Below are 20,994 nucleotides of genomic sequence, written 5' to 3' on the forward strand. Positions count from 1 at the left end.
CGTTTATATGGTTTTTTTCAACGTCAGTTTAACCCGAGAGTTGAAACCGCTCAAAATAACCGGCTTGTAAGATAACCGAATTTCTTTTTTTATTCCTATTACACTCCTGGAAATTGAAATAAGAACACCGTGAATTCATTGTCCCAGGAAGGGGAAACTTTATTGACACATTCCTGGGGTCAGATACATCACATGATCGCACTGACAGAACCACAGGCACATAGACACAGGCAACAGAGCATGCACAATGTCGGCACTAGTACAGTGTATATCCACCTTTCGCAGCAATGCAGGCTGCTATTCTCCCATGGAGACGATCGTACAGATGCTGGATGTAGTCCTGTGGAACGGCTTGCCATGCCATTTCCACCTGGCGCCTCAGTTGGACCAGCGTTCGTGCTGGACGTGCAGACCGCGTGAGACGACGCTTCATCCAGTCCCAAACATGCTCAATGGGGGACAGATCAGGAGATCTTGCTGGCCAGGGTAGTTGACTTACACCTTCTAGAGCACGTTGGGTGGCACGGGATACATGCGGACGTGCATTGTCCTGTTGGAACAGCAAGTTCCCTTGCCGGTCTAGGAATGGTAGAACGATGGGTTCGATGACGGTTTGGATGTACCGTGCACTATTCAGTGTCCCCTCGACGATCACCAGTGATGTACGGCCAGTGTAGGAGATCGCTCCCCACACCATGATGCCGGGTGTTGGCCCTGTGTGCCTCGGTCGTATGCACTCCTGATTGTGGCGCTCACCTGCACGGCGCCAAACACGCATACGACCATCATTGGCACCAAGGCAGAAGCGACTCTCATCGCTGAAGACGACACGTCTCCATTCGTCCCTCCATTCACGCCTGTCGCGACACCACTGGAGGCGGGCTGCACGATGTTGGGGCGTGAGCGGAAGACGGCCTAACGGTGTGCGGGACCGTAGCCCAGCTTCATGGAGACGGTTGCGAATGGTCCTCGCCGATACCCCAGGAGCAACAGTGTCCCTAATTTGCTGGGAAGTGGCGGTGCGGTCCCCTACGGCACTGCGTAGGATCCTACGGTCTTGGCGTGCATCCGTGCGTCGCTGCGGTCCGGTCCGGTCCCAGGTCGACGGGCACGTGCACCTTCCGCCGACCACTGGCGACAACATCGATGTGCTGTGGAGACCTCACGCCCCACGTGTTGAGCAATTCAGCGGTACGTCCACCCAGCCTCCCGCATGCCCACTATACGCCCTCGCTCAAAGTCCGTCAACTGCACATACGGTTCACGTCCACGCTGTCGCGGCATGCTACCAGTGTTAAAGACTGCGATGGAGCTCCGTATGCCACGGCAAACTGGCTGACACTGACGGCGGCGGTGCACAAATGCTGCGCAGCTAGCGCCATTCGACGGCCAACACCGCGGTTCCTGGTGTGTCCGCTGTGCCGTGCGTGTGATCATTACTTGTACAGCCCTCTCGCAGTGTCCGGAGCAAGTATGGTGGGTCTGACACACCGGTATCAATGTGTTCTTTTTTCCAATTCCAGGAGTGTATTTTCTGTCATAAACATAGGGTCAGACACACCTTCACGGCGAACTTGTTCACAGGTACAGTTCCAGAAACAACGAACTCATGAATCAAGTTATAACCTAGAGGCTCAGTACAGACCACTCATGATATTTTACTCCACTTCCATCAGAAATAAGAGCTATTTGAAACAAATTTGGAAACTTCTGTGACCTGAAGTGTAATAAAAATATTTTGTCAGCACTTTAATTCGGGTGAATTCTTTCTACGGTTCCGCTCCGCAAGATTAATACCCAGTGAAAAAAAAGTGCGTTGAATGGGAAGTTCCCGTATTCCGCAGTATAGAGTGGGCGTTCGCATTTCCTTATCCCCCGTGGATGCCTTTGTTCGTTTCACTTCGTGTTTCCACCGCCAGCGTGTTCTGTTCTCCTGCGTCTAATAGAATTTTAAATCCATATTTTCATGCTTATGCAAATCCCGATGGGAAACGCAATTTGCCTCGTCTGCATGTGAGGTTCCATAGAAATGTTATTCGGCCAAACTTTGTAGCGCCCTCTCCTTCGGGTAACGATGTTGTGACGCGGTTAGAAAGTTGCGCCCCTCCAGGGAACAGCTTCCATTTTTTTCCGGATGCTACGGACGTTCTGCCCAAGTGTTGGCTCTGCGGCGCTGTGCAGGGGTATTCCTCATGTGAGAGGGCGAATAAAAGGAAAGTGGGGTAAATTCCATTTTCGTTTATCTCCCACTTTAGGCTAGGAACGGCGGTTATTGATGATATAAGCGGTTTTCATTTACAGCGGTTTTTTCAACGCCAGTTTAACCCAAGAGTTGAAACCGCTCAAAATAACTGGTTTGTAAAATAACCAATTTTTTGTTCTTTTATTCATATTATTTTCTGTTATAAACTTAGAACTCGAACAAAGATGTTGACGGTCTCAGTTTCAAGAAACATAGTATCAAAAAACTAAGTGAAGTAGACAAAAGGAAACTTAGTCCGTCCACTGTCCGCCAATTTGCTCGAAAAGCGATAAGCGGTTGAACACTACAAAAAATCAGCAGTAATCTCCTGCTGATTCTAATTTAATGAAACATCACGTTGTAATCGAGCTTCATTATCACTACCGAGCGAGGTGGCGCAGTGGTTAGCACACTGGACTCGCATTCGGGAGGACGACGGTTCAACCCCGTCTCCGGCCATCCTGATTTAGGTTTTCCGTGATTTCCCTAAATCGCTTCAGGCAAATGCTGGGATGGTTCCTTTGAAAGGGCACGGCCGATTTCTTTCCCCCTCCTTCCCTCACCCGAGCTTGCGCTCCGTCTCTAATGACCTCGTTGTCGACGGGACGTTAAACACTAATATCCTCCTCCTCCTCATTACCACTATCTGGGCACTACGTATAGTTAGTGCTAAAGCGTGAAACCTGGGGTTGGAGAACTCTGTTTTTCGTGTTATTTTGTCAGTTTTCAAGGGCTACAAGCAGATTTGTAGGCATAGGCAACTGATCATATAGTTTCTACTTTTATTGTAAACTATGAATGAATATTTAAGTTTTAAGTTCTTTCTTCTTATATGGTATTTAAAGTTTGTAGCGGCTCCTTCTGTTCTTAATTTTTAAAGCAAATGGAGCATTGTACTTCACTAATACCGTACTCCGTAAAATTTACCAGACTAGGGATGGTGCCATCCTGTAGTACAACAAATGCCGATGACAACAGTGAGAAACTGTCATACAGACCAGATAGGGCAAGTCTCGCACTATGCATGTACATGCGTCACACCCAATTGGCCACGCCACACGGTGACAGCTGTATTATTGTGTCTGCAGTGCTGTACCAATTCTCATGTAATGAGTGTGTTGCACGTTTTTGTCAGGATTGTTATTAAAATAGCGCTGATCGCTTTTTCCATTTTACATAATAACGTTATATTTCAAGGCAACTGACATTCTTCGAATAAAAATCACTCTTTTCTTTTTTTAAAAAAAAGGGGTTTATTTCAAAACCAAAAACACTGGCCCCTCTGCTATAGCAGACTGATAGTTTGGGTATTTATCCGGTTAATAGTAAAAAATTTAAAAAAACACCGGTAACAACCTATACCAAACAAATACCGTAAAATACCTGTTGTTCAGAACTAAAAGACCGGTATCGGCTTCTAACAATCGGCTTTTCCCATCCCTACTTTAGGCTGAAGAGAAATCGACAGATTTATTATAGCGATTACTTCGTTCTGAAAGGCTTGCTGCAGAACAACGCTCACTTTACTAGGGGGCTGGAAAGACATTCCCGCAAACGGAAACTTGTCAGCGGGTGCACAGTGGCAGCTTGTCTGTGATACATGTCCGAGGTATCGAAGTCAGGTTTCGATCGAGTGGTTATGCAGAAATGAATTTGTGGAGTAACAAAACATTGCATCAAAGTGGCTCCTTATTTTGCTTAAATTCTCTGGAATTGCGTGGAAGCTATTTATAAACATATCACAACTTCAACATTCCTAAAAGGCTTTCATTGTAACTACTTATTCAATGATATGGTTCCCATCGATCCATTTACTCCACATAATTCATCTGACACACAAGGTGTGTCGTAGTTAATATTGGACAATGATGCAGGTCAAAGTGTAAGATAAAAGGTAAAGCCATCCTATAAAATGTCTGTTTTACGCTTACATTATATCACAGTTTTGTCCAATGTGGACAAGAAATGTCATTGATTAAGATTTGACAGCAGTAGCATACACCACAACCTGTGTACTGTGAGATGAACATCAGAAAGAATCTATAAGAGACATGCACGCCACTGATATGGATGTAGATGTTATTCATCGGACGATGTTTAATAGCCAAACTGATATTCAGGTGTGTAGAACACCTGACGATGATCTACACACCTAAATACCAGTTTGGTTATCAAACATTTTAAACGCAGCTCATGGTTTGTACAAGATATCCTTTAACAGGTGTTTACAAGATATTTAGATAATTTAAAGTCTTAAATTGCTGCGACAGAAATCATGTGATAACGACATGCACATAAACAGATGGCAGTAGCATCGCGTACACAAAATATAAGCGTGCAATGTATTGGTGGAGCTGTAATTTACACTCATGGGGTTCACGTGAAAAGGTTTCCGAAGGGATTACTGCCACATGACGGTAATTAACAGACACTAACGCGGACCGGTAGTTAGAGCTTCACGCATGGGACATTCTATTTCGGAAATCGTTAGGGAATTCAATATTTCGAGTCCACAGTGTCAAGAATGTACCGAGAATACCAAATTTCAGGCATTACCTCTCATCATGGACAACGCAGTGGCCGACGACCTTCACTTAACGACAAAGAGGAACGGCCTTTACGGAAAGTTATCAGTGGTAACTGACAAGCAGAACTGCGTGAAATTTCCGTAGATAACAATATCGGACCCACAACGAACGTGCGGCGAAATTTAGCTTTAATGGGCTATGGCAGTTGACGACCGACGTGTGTTCCCTGGATAACAGCACGACGTCGTCTACTGCGCCCCTCCTGGGCTTCGTGACCATGTCGGTCCGTGCCTACATGACTATAAAACCATGGTCTGATCAGGTCAGTCGCGATATCAGGTGGTAAGAGCCGATGGTAGGGTTCGAGGGTGGCGCAGACCACACGAAGCCACGGTCCCCAGGTCCCAACAAGGCACTGTCCAAGCTGGTGATTGTTCCATAATGCTGTGGTGTGTGTTTACATGCAATGGACTTTGTCCTCTGCTCCAAATGAAGCTATACGTTACTGGAAATGCTTATGTTCGGCTTCATGAACCCAGATTTTTATGGTATTTTTATGGATGGCAGTGCTCCATGTCACCAGGCCACAATCGTTTGCAATTAGCTTGAAGAACATTCTCGACAATTCGGGCGAATGATATGGCCACCCAGATCACCCAACATGAATCCCATAGAATATTTACGGAACGTAATGGAGAGGTCAGTTCGTGCACAAAATCTTCCACATTACCGAGCGAGGTGGCGCAGTGGTTAGCACACTGGACTCGCATTCGGGAGGACGACGGTTCAATCCCGTCTCCGGCCATCCTGATTTAGGTTTTCCGTGATTTCCCTAAATCGTTTCAGGCAAATGCCGGTATGGATCCTTTGAAAGGGCACGGCCGATTTCCTTCCCAATCCTTCCCTAACCCGAGCTTGCGCTCCGTCTCTAATGACCTCGTTGTCGACGGGACGTTAAACACTAACCACCACCCCCAAAAACTTCCACTTTCGAAATAATGGACGACTTTAGAGACCGCATGGCTCTATAGTTTTGCAGGAGATTTCAAATGACTGGTTGACTCCAAGTCATATCGAGATGCTGCACTACGCCGAGCATTATGAGGTCCGGCTTGATATTGGGAGATATCCAATGACTTTTGTCAATTCAGTGTACGTATGTTGATGGAGTTCTGTTTCACCTCTTATATCTTCATGGTTGCTGCACGCTGCTGTTGTAGCACATAGGTGCACAAATAACACTATTAGATTAGGTGTATTCACTTATAGCTTTTGTCGTTACTTACCGATCAAGACTGTATACTAACATCAGCATTTGTGAAAACAATATTGTTAAAGAATGAGACATTCGCGTACGAGAAGCACATGAAGTTGCATATCACACAGTCACGAAAATATTCGAATCAAAGATTCTAACAGACAATAGAAACAAAGGAAACAGCATATTCATGCTGGACAACTCCTTATTCATGGAGAAATAAATAATGATGGTTTTCCTATGTGCTCGCTCACGTGTGTGTGTGTTTGACAATAAGATATCGGAATCATGAACCATGTACTGTCGAAGCAACAGGCCGTGGGGCTTCTCAGACGTTTTTGTCACATTTTTTACGCTACACAACATTACCAGGAATTCTAAACACAAACGCCGTGATCTATTGGTTAATGAACCACTTCCATCGAAAAGAGCTCATTCGCATTCCAGAATGTTATCTTGCTTTCCGATTTATGGAAGAAACCCGCACATACTCCTCATCGGAGACCACATTAACAGTCGCAAGACTCCATAACTACCTCTAGAGGGTCATTGTTTGTGTATCAGCGACACTACAGCCCAAAGAAATGACTCCGATCAATCATAAAGAACATCATTTCGTGACAGGCGATACGAGAAATACGGAGGGAGTGAAATTTCGTAACAACACACCGGTACTTCCCCGCTCGAATAACCTATCGTAACGACCAAGAATAAAACCTCGTACATTGCCTACACAGAGCTGTTGCTTCATTGCTAGTGGAATAGCCGTCACTAAGACGAACTTGTTTATTTCAACACACAATGGAGTACTGGCGGTCGTTTGCTCCTCATGCAAGTATGACCCGTTTCACTGATAAGTCTACACCTCCTTGACGAAAAGAGGAAGAGAGAGAGAGAGAGGGGGGGGGAGGAGGAGGAGGAGGAGGAGGAGGAGGAGGAGGGACGCTCGTATTCTCGTATTCCAGTGGGCACCAAAATGTAACTGTAATATATTTATTTATTGCTTACTAACGGAGAAAGATAGAATTGCTAGCGTATATTTATTTATCGCGGTGCGTTCACATCCGCACCATGCAGAGCCTGGCCTTATGTTAAATGTTTATGGCGTCACATCTCCTGAACTGTGTGCTGTACAGAGATATAGTTTTGTAGGTACATTCATTGGTTTATGAGGATCCTTGAGGCAAAATGTGTTGCAAATGCAGTTTCTAGCAACGAAGTAATAAATTTAAACGTCATGCACGCCTCTCGCTGTTTATGGCGTCGGATCTACTTAACTATGTGTCGCACAATGACGTAATACAGAAAAAACGTTCAGCGGCATATGCGGATACTGTCTGCTGAATTTACTTGGAATAGAGTTAGTAGCAAAGAAGTAATAAATTTAAAGGCCATGCATGACACGACAGTTTTTCACACATTTCATAATTTATGACGCCATATCTCCTGAACTATGTGTCGTACAATGACATAATTATGCACTTTCATTCAGTGGTACACTATGTGATCAAAAGTATCCGGACACCTGGCTGAAAATAACTTACAAGTTCGTGACCCCCTCCATCGGTAATGCTGGAATTCAATTTGGTGTTGGCCCACACTTAGCCTTGATGACAGCGTCCACTCTCGCTGGCATACGTTCAGTCAGGTGCTAGAAGGTTTCTTGGGGAATGGCAGCCCATTCTTCACGGCGTTCTGCGCTGAGGAGAGGTATCGATCTCGCTTGGTGAAGCCTGGCACGAAGTCGATGTTCCAAAACATCCCGAAGATGTTCTATATGATTCAGCTCAGAACCCTGTGCAGGTCAGTCCCTTACCCGAAAGTTATTGACGTGTAACCACTCCACCACATGCCATGCATTATGAACAGGTGCTCGATCCTGTAGAAGGATTCAGTCGCTATCCCCGAATTGCTCTTCAACAGTGGGAGGCGAGAAGGCGCTTAAAACATCAGTGTAGACCTGTGCTATAGTAGTGCCATGCAAAACAACAAGGGGTGCAAGCCCCCTCCGTGAAAAACACGACCGCACCATAACACCACCGCCTCCGAATTTTACTGTTGACACTACACACGCTGGCAGATGACGTTCACGGGGCGTTCGCCATACCCACACCCTGTCATCGGATCGCCACATTGTGTACCGCGATTTGTCACTCCACAAAACCTTTTTTTCACTGCTCAGTCGTCCAATGTTTAAGGTCCTTACACTAAGCGAGGCGTCGTTTGGCATTTACCGGCGTGATGTGTGGCTTATCAGCTGCCGCTTAGCAATTAAATCCAAGTTTTTTCACCTCCCGCCTAGTTGTCATAGTACTTGTAGTGGATTCTGATGCAGTTTGGACGTCCTGTACGTTGGCCTGGATAGATGTCTGCCTATTACACATTACGAACCTCTTCAACTGTCGGCGATCTCTGTCAGTCAACAGATGAGGTCGGCCTGCACGCTTTTGTGCTGTGCGTGTCCCTTCACGTTTAAGAGTGTGGAAATCTCGCGTACAGACATATGACACAAGTGACACCCAATCACCTGACTACCTTCGAAGTCCGTGAGTTCCGTAGAGTGCCCCATTCTGCTCTCTCACGATGTCTCATGACTACCGAGTCGCTGATACGGAGTACCTGGCATTAGGTGGCAGCACAATGCACCTAATATGAAAAACGAATGTTTTTGAGGGTGTCCAGTTACTTTTGATCACATAGTGTATACCTGAATACTGTAAGTAAAATGTGTCGCGAGTACAGTGAGTACTGGACAAGAAACACATTGTAACGTCATGGCTTAAGCGGTACTTTTATTGCATGAACAGCAGAAATGTAGTAAGCGATAAATATTTTTTCTTTCTTCATTTCTGAGGCGTTAACAGAAAGAAATTTTTTTTCAAAAAGTTTGGAATTACGTGTAAAGTTTGTTACAAGTCGGTACGTGCTCTCATTCACAGAGACTGAATGTTTTATGTTTAGATAATTAAAGCGTCGTGGGTAAACTTCTTTTTCACTCCCACTCCTTTGTTAGGTAGGCGGTTCTTGCCCCCACAGCAATTGTCACCGGCTGTAAGGTATATGTGTACCAACCTTGGTTAAAACCGGTCCAGCGGTTTAGGAGAAGTTGTAGAACACACACGCACACACACACACACACACACACACACACACACACACACACACACACACGTCCATTTTTATATCACATGTATTTCTCTTACTCTAGAATTGCAGAGAAAGGTGATGCTTAAAGGCATTTGGCTGACACCAGTTCTAAAACTGAGTATGCGTTACAACTAGACTATATTTTACAATAAAAAAAGATAATGTTAGTGCGGAATACTGTTATACCTAGCAGCTGCACGTGCTTGGCAGCAACGTGCATGCTTTTTGCGACGTGACTGAAAATATTTGGTTGCAGCCTATCCCTACTCCAACGGATAAAGGGTTGGAAGAATAACTAGTGGTGGTTTTACTCCAATCAAAAGCCGTACAAAACTCCACGTCACACACCTGTACAGTGTATGAGGTACTACTGAAACAAAAATTTACCGCAGCGCGCGGTAGCCGCGCGGTCAGAGGCGCCTTGCCACGGTCCGCATGGCTCTCCCCATCGGATGTTCGAGTCCTCCCTCGGGCATGGGTGTGATGTCCATAGCGTAAGTTAGTTTATGCTAGATTGAGCACTGTGTAAGCTTAGGGAAAGATGACCTAAGTAGTGTGCTCCCGTAAGACGTTACCACACATTTTTACAACAATTTACCATGTTTGCGTAATGAACTAGATAATTTTCACCCAAAACTGAACAACAACAACAACTACACCTCCTTCAGCCTTCATCAGGATAAAGTTTCATATGGTATTTAGTGGAAGCTGACACACTACAATTCATCACTCCAATGAATTACAGACAAGTCCCGTAATATTGAGAGTTTGAAACCTCACCAGCCAGTTAAAGCAGTTGAAATGTTCAGAAAGGATATGGATATGCAGAATGTGTCCAGAATGTAAGTTGAGTGATTTTTGCTTGCCAACTCGGACGGTGGCAGCGTTGCGACTGGTGGAGAAAAGTTGGCGGGGGATCTTGGAAACGCACCGTGTTACTAGCCAGTTGCCTGCTGGCCGTTGCCGTGCGCGGATCACTCGTAGTGTGTAACTGTTTTTGAGTGACACGTCAGGCGATTAAAAATGAGCTGAACAGCGAGATGTCGTTAAATCGAAAAGGCAAAGTGCCGAGTGACAAACCATGGCTTCCCAGAACTCAAGGACGACGAAATCTCGGTTTAAGGTGATGCTCATCGTCTCTTTTTGATTCCAAAGGCATTGTCGACTCAGAGTTTGTGCCACAGGGACAAACTGTTAACACCCAGTTTTACTTGAAAGTTCTTGAAAGAGTCCCTCACCGGGTGCTTTGCGTCAGGAAGGAGATCAGTGGAAACTGGTAACTCCATCATGACAACACGCCGTCTCGTACAACCTTCATTGTTAGAGTTCCTGGCCAGGCACAGTGTGGCAACGCTGCCGCAGCCATCAAACCGTCCCGATCTCGCACCGGTGGACTTCTTTCTGTTTCCTCGAATGAAGGAAAGCTTAAAGTGCCATCATTTTGGAACGGTACAGGCCGTGAAAGCCGTCGAGACGATATTTCTGAAGAAGATTCCTGTCAACGTGTTGCAGGAAGCCCATGAGAGATGCCCAGGAAGCCTGTCAGAGATGCCAGAATCGCTGGAAAACGTGTATTGGCGCTCAAACGTGCTGTTTTGGAGAATACTAAACAACTGTACTTTTATCTCCTATACATTGTTATTTACGGATTTATTCAACTAATTCTTCGCCGGCCGCGGTGGCCGTCCGGTTCTAGGCACTGCAGTCCGGAACCGCGCGACTGCTACGGTCGCAGGTTCGAATCCTGCCTCGGGCATGGAAATGCGTGATGTCCTTAGGTTAGTTAGGTTTAAGTAGTTCTAAGTTCTAGGGGACTGATGACCTAAGACGATCAGGGACCGTGGACAGGTGGGGGTGGGGGGGGGGGGGCGAAGCGATTCCAGCAGAGCTGGCTGGAGCCGCAGCTAGCACATGGCAGTACACTGATTGATATGGAAGTTCTACAGCCTACGACGAGTACTCTACGTGGGAGGGAGGTTTCTCCAATTCGTAGGTGGAACAGTGTTTTGTATTCATTCTGTATATAGTATAATGCCATGCTTGATGATGACGGTCATGTATGTGTCTCGCTACAGTGTGACCGCGTTATCCACGTGAAGAGGCTTAGTCGGGTGCTACCATCCTGAGAGAAAAGTAAAAAAAAAAGGAAACAAAGCAGGCGGTTAAGGCAACAACTCATGGGAAGCGAGAAATCCGGTTTCGAGTCTTGGTCCGGCACAAATTTCCATCTTCGTCATGGCATTGAGACAATGTCCAGTGCGACTACAGGTCATAATTCCTGCCTATGCCTTACATTTATTTCCCGTTTTCTAATCCATATAAAGTATGTATACCGCAATCAGTTAATTACGGAGCGCGTGCCTCTTGTGGTTGGAGTGTGGTCCCCTTATTGCGCTCAAGAAAACGCTGAATGAGGAAGGATATGAAGACACTTTTCAGCATTGCGTACTGCATACATAGTGGAAGCGTTCGCAGGCGATATTATTTGTATCAGCACGGCAATGCACCCTGTTATAAAGCAGCATTTGTGAGGTGCGGAATATACAGGGCGACAATTATTGAACAATATGAAAATACAGAAAAAACGTAAATTAGTTACAAACTACGGCAAGCACCACTTTATTCTACATGTAAACGTCACTACAGAGATTCAGATTTAGGCATCACGTGTTCGATGTGCTTGCCCTCATTGGCGACGATGTAACTCAGACACATAGCGAAACTCTGCCTAACCCACAGAAGAGTCGGAACATGATGCTGACGATGAACTCCTGAACGGCTTATTGAGCTCAGAAATGGTTTTGGAATTATTGCTGTACACCTTGTCTTTAATGTAGCACTACAAAAAGGAGTCGCATTTATTCAGGTAAGGAGAACATGGCGGCCAATGGGGACCCATACCAGTGGCATCTGGGTACCCCAGAGTCATAATGTGTAACACAAAGTGCTCCTCCAGAACATTAGACACTCTTCTGCTTCGATGGGGTCGAGCTCCGTCTTGCCCGAACCACATCTTGCCGAAATCAGGCTCACTTTCGATAATGGGAGGGAAACCATCTTCCAAAACTTTCACATACCCTTCGGCAGCCGTCGAACCATCAAGCAACATCACACCGATTATTCCGTGACTGGACATACCACACCACGCAGTCACAGAAGAGTCTACTCGATCGCGAAATGCGGATTCTCAGTTCCGCAAATGAGCAAATTTTGCTTATTGAGGAATCCATCCAAATGAAAGTGAGCCTCGTCGCTAAACCAAACCACGCATGCGTATACTAATTCTCATCATGCCCCGCGGCCAATCGTGCAGTTTGAACATCCTAACGAAAACAGTTCAGAAGTTATGACAATCTTATTTTATACAATTCAATAATTGTTACCCCGTATAATTCCTGAAGTGGACTGTCAAGTCCAGAGTCCTGACATCACCCCGGAACGCCTTCGGAGTGACCTGTAACATCGACGTCGCTCCAGAACCAGCGGCCAACATCACAACATGCTTTGGTTTCTGTTCTTGAAGAGGAATGGGCTGCCATTCTTCCACAGACACAGAGACACCTCATTGAATGTGTCCCCAGTAGAGTTAAAACCGTCCCAAAGGCAAAGGGAGAACACATCCCATATTAATATCCGCTTACAGTTGTCTGCATACTTTTATCAGATAGTATACATAGCGACATGTGACTTTGGCTCTCGTATTGGGAGGAATTTTGTACAATGGCCTCTTCTTGGAACAGGAAGTGAGAGTGAGACAAAGAAGAAAGATATACTGTCAGTCTTCGGCCCTGTGAAAAATTTATCTTCCCAGGAAAATTAACGCAGATAAATTCCTCTGTTACCCCTCTGAGAGGAGCGTCATGACATTGGCAACCTGCGAGGCGTCAGTACAGTACATTCCTTAAGACGACCAGGGAAGAAAGGCCAACTGCTTACAGAATTTTACACGAACTTATCCGTAGAGGGCCAATGTTGAAGACGGGTGGTATTCTGCAGTAGTCTCAAGTATGGGACCCTGTGTCCGACTGCAGGTGCACGGCCGGCGAGGGTGGCCGAGCGGTTCTAGGCGCTACAGTCTGGAACTACGCGAGCGCTCCGGTCGCAGGTTCGAATCCTGCCTCGGGCATGGGTGTGTGTGATGTCCTTAGGTTAGTTAGGTTTAATTAGTTCTGGGTTCTAGGGGACTTATGACCTTAGAAGTTAAGTCCCATAGTGCTCAGAGCCATTTGAACCATTTTTTTGCAGGTGCACGCACAATTGAGGTCACTGTCGCCGCAGCAAAGGATTTTGCAGCGTGCAGGTAAACTCTTCGCGAGTAATAAAACCCTAGCATAATGTTGCAAAACTGATTGTTTTCTCAACTTCACAAAGATTCCAGTGATTTCATTTTTAAGCATGACGGCGCTCAATCTCACTTTCACCTTGAGGTGCGGCGTTATTTAAGAACACCATCACACAACTTTGGATTGGAGGAGGTGGACAACAAGACCATGTTCAATGCTTTTGGCCTCCTACATCACCGGACCCTACATCCATCTATTTGTTTCTGTGGGAGTAGAAATAAGAAGTTTTGTCCCTTATCCGGCAGGTCTTCAAGGAGCTGACAAATAAAATTGTTGTAGCTGTCGATTCAATAAACAGGGATCTGTAGGTTCATATGTGGAATGAAATGGACTACTGTTCCAATAGTTCTCGAGCAACCCATGGTGCTCAAATTTGTATGGTACAGCTGGTATCTGTGCGAACATAAAGTTTTGATCCTTCCTCGGTCCAATGGCATACGCACTTCCTTTCTATGTTTCATAGACTGAAGTGCGAAAGAAAGCCCGCAACTCGTGGTCGTGCGGTAGCGTTCTCGCTTCCCACGCACGGGTTCCCGGGTTCGATTCCCGGCGGGGTCAGGGATTTTCTCTGCCTCTTGATGGCTGGGTGTTGTGTGATGTCCTTAGGTTAGTTAGGTTTAAGTAGTTCTAAGTTCTAGGGGCCTGATGACCATAGATGTTAAGTCCCATAGTGCTCAGAGCCATTTTTTTGCGAAAGAAGCTGGTACATCTACCTAATATCGTGTAAGGCCCCCGCGAGCACGCGGAAATGGCGCAATACGACTTGGCATGGACTCACCTAATGTCTGAAGTTGTGCTGAACTGAACTGACACCATGAATCCTGCAGGGCTGTCCGTAAAACCTTTAGAGCACGAGGGGTGGAGATCTCTTGTGAAAAGCACGTTGCAAGGCTTCCCCGATATGCTCAATAATGTTCACGTCTGGGGAATTTGTGGCCAGCAGAAGTGTTTAAACTGTGAATAGTGTTCCTGGAGCCACACTGTACCAATTCTGTCGGTGTGGGGTGTCCCATCCTCCTGCTGGATTTGCCCAAGTCCGTCGGAATGCAGAATGGATATGAATGGATGAAGGTGATCAGACAGGATGCTTACGTACGTGTCATCTGTCAGAGTCGTATCTACACGTATCAGGGGCCCCATATCACTCGAACTGCACGCACCTCACACCATTACAGGTCCTCCGCCAGCTTCAACAAACCTCTGCTGACATAGAGGGTCCGCGGATTCGTGACGGTATCTCCATAGCCGTATACGTCCACCCACTCGATACAATTTGAAACGAACTCGTCCGACCAGGTAACATGTTTCCCGTCATTTACAGCCCAATGTCGGTGTTGACGGGACCATATGAAGCGTATTGCTTTGCGTTTGCAGTCGTCAACGGTACACGAGAGGCTCCTCGTCTCCGAAATCCGATATTGATGTTGTTTCGTTGAATGGTTCGACCGCTGGTACTTGTTGATAGCCCAGCACTGAAATCTACAGCAATTTGTCGAATGGTTACACTTCTGGCACGTTGAACGATTCTCTTCAGTCGCCGTTCCTCCTGCTCTTGCAGGATCTGTTTCCGGCCTCAGCGATGTCGGAGATTTGATGTTTTACCGGATTACTGATATCCACGGTACAGTCGTGAAATGGCTGTACGGGAAAGTCACCACTTCATCGCTACCTCGGAGATGCTGTGTCCCATAGCTCGTGAGGCGACTATAACACCACGTTTAAACTCACTTAAATCTTGATAACCCGCCATTGTAGCAGCAGTAACCGATCATCAGAAGACTCCTCCGTAAAAAATATGTTTCATGTAACGTGTGTGTGACATGAAACTGTAAACCAGATCAAGAAACTGCATAAGATCGCAAAAAGCTGCTGACGTTACTGAATTAGCATGAATGTAAAACGCACTTCGTCAAACTAGGGAATATACACTCATGGAAATGGAAAAAAGAACACATTGACACCGGTGTGTCAGACCCACCATACTTGCTCCGGACACTGCGAGAGGGCTGTACAAGCAATGATCACACGCACGGCACAGCGGACACACCAGGAACCGCGGTGTTGGCCGTCGAATGGCGCTAGCTGCGCAGCATTTGTGCGCCGCCGCCGTCAGTGTCAGGCAGTTTGCCGTGGCATACGGAGCTCCATCGCAGTCTTTAACACTGGTAGCATGCCGCGACAGCGTGGACGTGAACCGTATGTGCAGTTGACGGACTTTGAGCGAGGGCGTATAGTGGGCATGCGGGAGGCCGGGTGGACGTACCGCCGAATTGCTCAACACGTGGGGCCTCCACAGTACATCGATGTTGTCGCCAGTGGTCGGTGGAAGGTGGACGTGCCCGTCGACCTGGGACCGGACCGCAGCGACGCACGGATGCACGCCAAGACCGTAGGATCCTACGCAGTGCCGTAGGGGACCGCACCGCCACTTCCCAGCAAATTAGGGACACTGTTGCTCCTGGGGTATCGGCGAGGACCATTCGCAACCGTCTCCATGAAGCTGTGCTACGGTCCCGCACACCGTTAGGCCGTCTTCCGCTCACGCCCCAACATCGTGCAGACCGCCTCTAGTGGTGTCGCGACAGGCGTGAATGGAGGGACGAATGGAGACGTGTCGTCTTCAGCGATGAGAGTCGCTTCTGCCTTGGTGCCAATGATGGTCGTATGCGTGTCTGGCGCCGTGCAGGTGAGCGCCACAATCAGGACTGCATACGACCGAGGCACACAGGGCCAACACCCGGCATCATGGTGTGGGGAGCGATCTCCTACACTGGCCGTACACCACTGGTGATCGTCGAGGGGACACTGAATAGTGCACGGTACATCCAAACCGTCATCGAACCCATCGTTCTACCATTCCTAGACCGGCAAGGGAACTTGCTGTTCCAACAGGACAATGCACGTCCGCATGTATCCCGTGGCACCCAACGTGCTCTAGAAGGTGTAAGTCAACTACCCTGGCCAGCAAGACCTCCGGATCTGTCCCCCATTGAGCATGTTTGGGACTGGATGAAGCGTCGTCTCACGCGGTCTGCACGTCCAGCACGAACGCTGGTCCAACTGAGGCGCCAGGTGGAAATGGCATGGCAAGCCGTTCCACAGGACTACATCCAGCATCTCTACGATCGTCTCCATGGGAGAATAGCAGCCTGCATTGCTGCGAAAGGTGGATATACACTGTACTAGTGCCGACATTGTGCATGCTCTGTTGCCTGTGTCTATGTGCCTGTGGTTCTGTCAGTGTGATCATGTGATGTATCTGACCCCCAGGAATGTGTCAATAAAGTTTCCCCTTCCTGGGACAATGAATTCACGGTGTTCTTATTTCAATTTCCAGGAGTGTATCTTAACATAAATAATAGAATTCGGATCAGTAGGTATATTTTAAAGGCCATTACGAAAACTGATCTCCTTTATCAGGTTAGTTGTTTTCTTTTCCAAGTATAGTGAACTTTAGAACACCGACCGTTCAATACCGAAAAGTATATGATCTTGAGGTCACACATGTGTTAGCATGTCCATTGCAGATAACAGTATGCAGATAGTCGACGACCGTGGTCTAGGAAGCAGTTAGCTGAGTTCTGAAGTACTAGGTTAAATGATGATAATGTATTATGTGTTACTACTACTCATCTGAGGCCTTGCAAGGAAGAAAAATCACTGTTATGAAGAGCCAAATAACAGAAACTGCTTGCTGTTAGGCAAGCAACCTCGTTCCGTAGAGTAGCTGTAAAACCTTGTAGCCTGTTGAAATCAACACCTACATTCATAGTCCGCAAGCCACTGTAAGGTGCGTGGCGGAGGGTACCCCGTAACACTACCAATCAGTTCCTTTGCTGCTCCACTGTATCTTCGTAGTCTTAGCATGAAATGTATGTTGGCGACAATAAAATCGTTCTGATTCAGTTTCAACTTCCGGTTCTATTTTCTCAATTGTGTTCCTCGGAAAGAACGGAGTGTTTGTAAAATGACTTTACAACTTTACTTACATATATAATTTTATTGAGAAGGATTATACAGGTAGCAGAGGTGCCACATTGCAGCAAAAACTGAAAATTTCATACCATACCCTCACTTACACGTTAACGTTTACTTTAATATCCCCTTGGGTGAAAATGTCAGCCATTGATCACAAAGAAAACGATTTATCTGCCGTGTTTCTAGTCCACTTTGTTGTGTATACCTGACGTCACTTCTGCATTATGGTTTCAGCTGCAATCTTTTTCGTAACATCCTCCAGACATTTGATCGAGGACGCACAATGCGTCGATATCCTGGTAGTGCGAACGAAATTCCTCTCTCTCTAGTAACCAGAATAAGTAGGCTCATGTCATACTACGAACAGTACTCCATAACACATAATAACTACCTCCGGCTATATCTGTCCAGATTATAGAGTAATCGAAAGTGTCCGTTCCCAAAAAACCGTTTTGGTATTCACCTTTGTATTAATAAAATCACGGCGAAGACTAATCACCCATGATCATTTAAACATGTCCCTGCCCCCATGCGCTCTCGCAGCTGAAGACGTTAAACCTACAACATGCACTTGGTCCAAACAGAAATTACTCGATGCGGCAGGCACCATGTTTATTTTTTCACACTTAGTTGTTTTCTACACTGAGGTGACAAGCGTCATGCGATAGAGATATGTGCATATATAGACGGTGATAGCATTTCGTACACAAGGAGTCAAAGGGCAGTAAACTGGCGGAGCTGTCATTTGTACTGACGTGATTCACGTGAAAAGGTTTCCGACGTGATTATGGTCGCACGACAGAAGTTAAGACACTTTGAACACGGAATGGTAATTGAAGCTAGACGTATGAGACATTCCATATCGGAAATCGTTAGAAATTTCAGTATTCCTCGATCTACAGTGACAAGGGCGTGTCGAGAAGTCCACATTTCAGGTATTACTTCTCACCACAGAGAACGCAGTGGCCGACGGGTTCCACATTACGACCGAGAGCTGCGGCGTTTTCGTAGAGTTTTCAATGCTAACAGACCAGCAACACTGCGTGAAGTGACTGCAGAAATTAATGTGGGCCGTACGATGACCCTATCCATTGGGACAGTGCAGGGAAATTCGGAGTTAATGGGCTATGGGAGCAGAGGGCCGACGCTATTAAATTTTCTAAAAACACGATCTTAACTTTAACGACTCTCCTGGGCTCGTGACTGTATTAGTTGGAGCTTAGAGGATTGGAAAACAGTGACCTCGTCAGATACAACCCGATTTAAGTTGGTAAGAGCTGATGGTAGGTTTCGCCTGTGGTGCCTACCCCACGAAGCCACGGACCTAACATGTCAACAAGGCACTATGCAAGCTGGTTGTGGCTCCATAATGGGTGGGATGTCTTTACGTAGAATGGACTGGGTCCTCTCACACAACTAAACAGATCATTGACTGGAAATGGCTATGTCTGCGTACTTGGAGACCATTTGCAACAATTCATGCACCTCATATTCTCAAACAACGATGGAATTATTAGGATGAGAATATGCCATATCAGTGGGCCACAATTGTTCGCGATTGATCTGAAGAACATCCTGGGCAATTAAAGCGGATGATTTGGCCACCCAGATCGCCAGACATGAATCCCATTGAACATTTATGGGACATAAACGAGAGCTCAATTTGTGCACAAAATACTGCACTGGCAATTCTTTCGCAGGTATGGACTACAGAGGCAGGATTGCTCACAAGGGAACCTCCCCATCGCACCCCCCTCAGATTTAGTTATAAGTTGGCACAGTGGATAGGCCTTGAAAAACTGAACACAGATCAATTGAGAAAACAGGAAGAAGTTGTGTGGAACTGTGAAAAAATAAGCAAAATATACAAACTGAGTAGTTCATGGGAAGATAGGGAACATCAAGGACACTGGAAACGCAGAAGCGCCGTGGTCTCGTGGTAACGTGAGCAGCTGCGGAACGGAAGGTCCTTGGTTCAAATCTTCCATCGAGTGAAAAGTTTAATTTTTCATTTTCAGTTTATGTGACAAACTCTTATGTTTTCATCACTTTTTTGGGAGTGATTACCACATTCACAAGAAAACCTAAATCGGGCAAGGTAGAAGAATCTTTTTACCCATTCGCCAAGTGTACAAGTTAGGTGGGTCGACAACATATTCCTGTCAGGTGATGCACATGCCGTCACCAGTGTCGTATAGATTATATCAGACGTGTTTTCCTGTGGAGGAATCGGTTGAGCTATGATCTCGCGATCAAATGTTTTCGGTTCCCATTGGAGAGGCACGTCCTTTCGTCTACTAATCTCACGGTTTTGCGGCGCGGTCGCAAAACACAGACACTAAACTTATTACAGTGAACAGAGACGTCAATGAACGAACGGACAGATAATAACTATGCAAAAATAAAGAAAGTAAAATTTTCACTCGAGGGAAGACTTGAACCATGGACCTCTCCTTCTGCAGCTGCTCACGCTACCACGAGACCACGGCGCTCGTGAGCTGACGGTCTCCATCATATTGCCTATGTCGCCCATGGACTACTAAGTTTGTATATATTGCTTATTTTTTCACAGTTCCACACAACTTCTTCCTGTTTTCCCAATTGATCTGTGTTCAGTTTATCAAGGCCTATCCACTGTGCCAACTTATAACTAAATCTGAGGGGGGTGCGATGGGTAGGTTCCCTTGTCAGTATTTCTACAGCGGACTGCCACAACTTGTTGAGTCCATTTTGCTGCACTACGCCGGGCGAAATGAGGCCGACGCGATATTAAACAGACACCGAGTTACTTTTGCCACCTTTTCCGTCATAGCTTTGTTGACATATTCTGACGTTTCCGTATGGACGTAATATGATAATATGCGATGTTAGTTATTTTTCAGTATAATATCCTAGGGTACTGTAAGGCATAAGGGCTTGAACCTAAGAGAACAGTTTTAATTTCCTGCAAGTGAAACGAACTGTAATGGGTTGTACCGTATATTCTTCGCTCTCACAAATATTTTAAGTTTAACCTCTTGTTCTCAGACCTCCTCGCAGAAGGTCTTTATTACAGCACTATCGTTCAGTTTCCGAAAGGGCTTTCGTGTGGTACATCATTCCGGCCACATACGTATCTCATAAAAAATTTACGACTGTGCATCTGGCTTAAGTGCAATATTTATGCTACTGACCTTCAAATCTCTGCCCTCGGCGCTTGACTTAGTTTTGTTGCTCGCTGTGCAGGTTGAGGTCACCAGGAGGCACGACAGCAACGCCGCCAACTTCGTGGACGTCATGGCGGCCGCAGTGTGCGAGTCAGGTGACCCCGCAGACTGAGGGGTCCTCCCAGCTTCCTGCCGGCTATAAGCGCCTCCCCACCACGTACTGCTATCACCTTTCTTCACAGGCCAGGGTCAGGTTTTAAGTGGCCATCCGAAACGGTTGTCCTGCACATCGGCCACGGGCAGACGACGGCAAGATGCCTCCTCTTCAGTGAAAAGTGTCCGGAAGAAAAGC

General features: G+C 46.4%; 1 protein-coding gene across 1 annotated transcript in view; it reads right to left on the minus strand.

The window, feature by feature from the left end:
• LOC124545783 overlaps positions 1-20,774 on the minus strand; it is a 121,138-nt gene extending 100,364 nt beyond the window's left edge. Inside the window, exon 1 of the mRNA XM_047124729.1 lies at positions 20,670-20,774. Coding sequence (XP_046980685.1) covers positions 20,670-20,774 — 105 coding nt within the window. The remainder of the gene's footprint in view (positions 1-20,669) is intronic.
• Between the last annotated feature and the right edge of the window lie 220 nt (positions 20,775-20,994).

The sequence above is a fragment of the Schistocerca americana genome, chromosome 8 (assembly GCF_021461395.2).
Source record: "Schistocerca americana isolate TAMUIC-IGC-003095 chromosome 8, iqSchAmer2.1, whole genome shotgun sequence".
Lineage (NCBI taxonomy): Eukaryota > Metazoa > Arthropoda > Insecta > Orthoptera > Acrididae > Schistocerca > Schistocerca americana.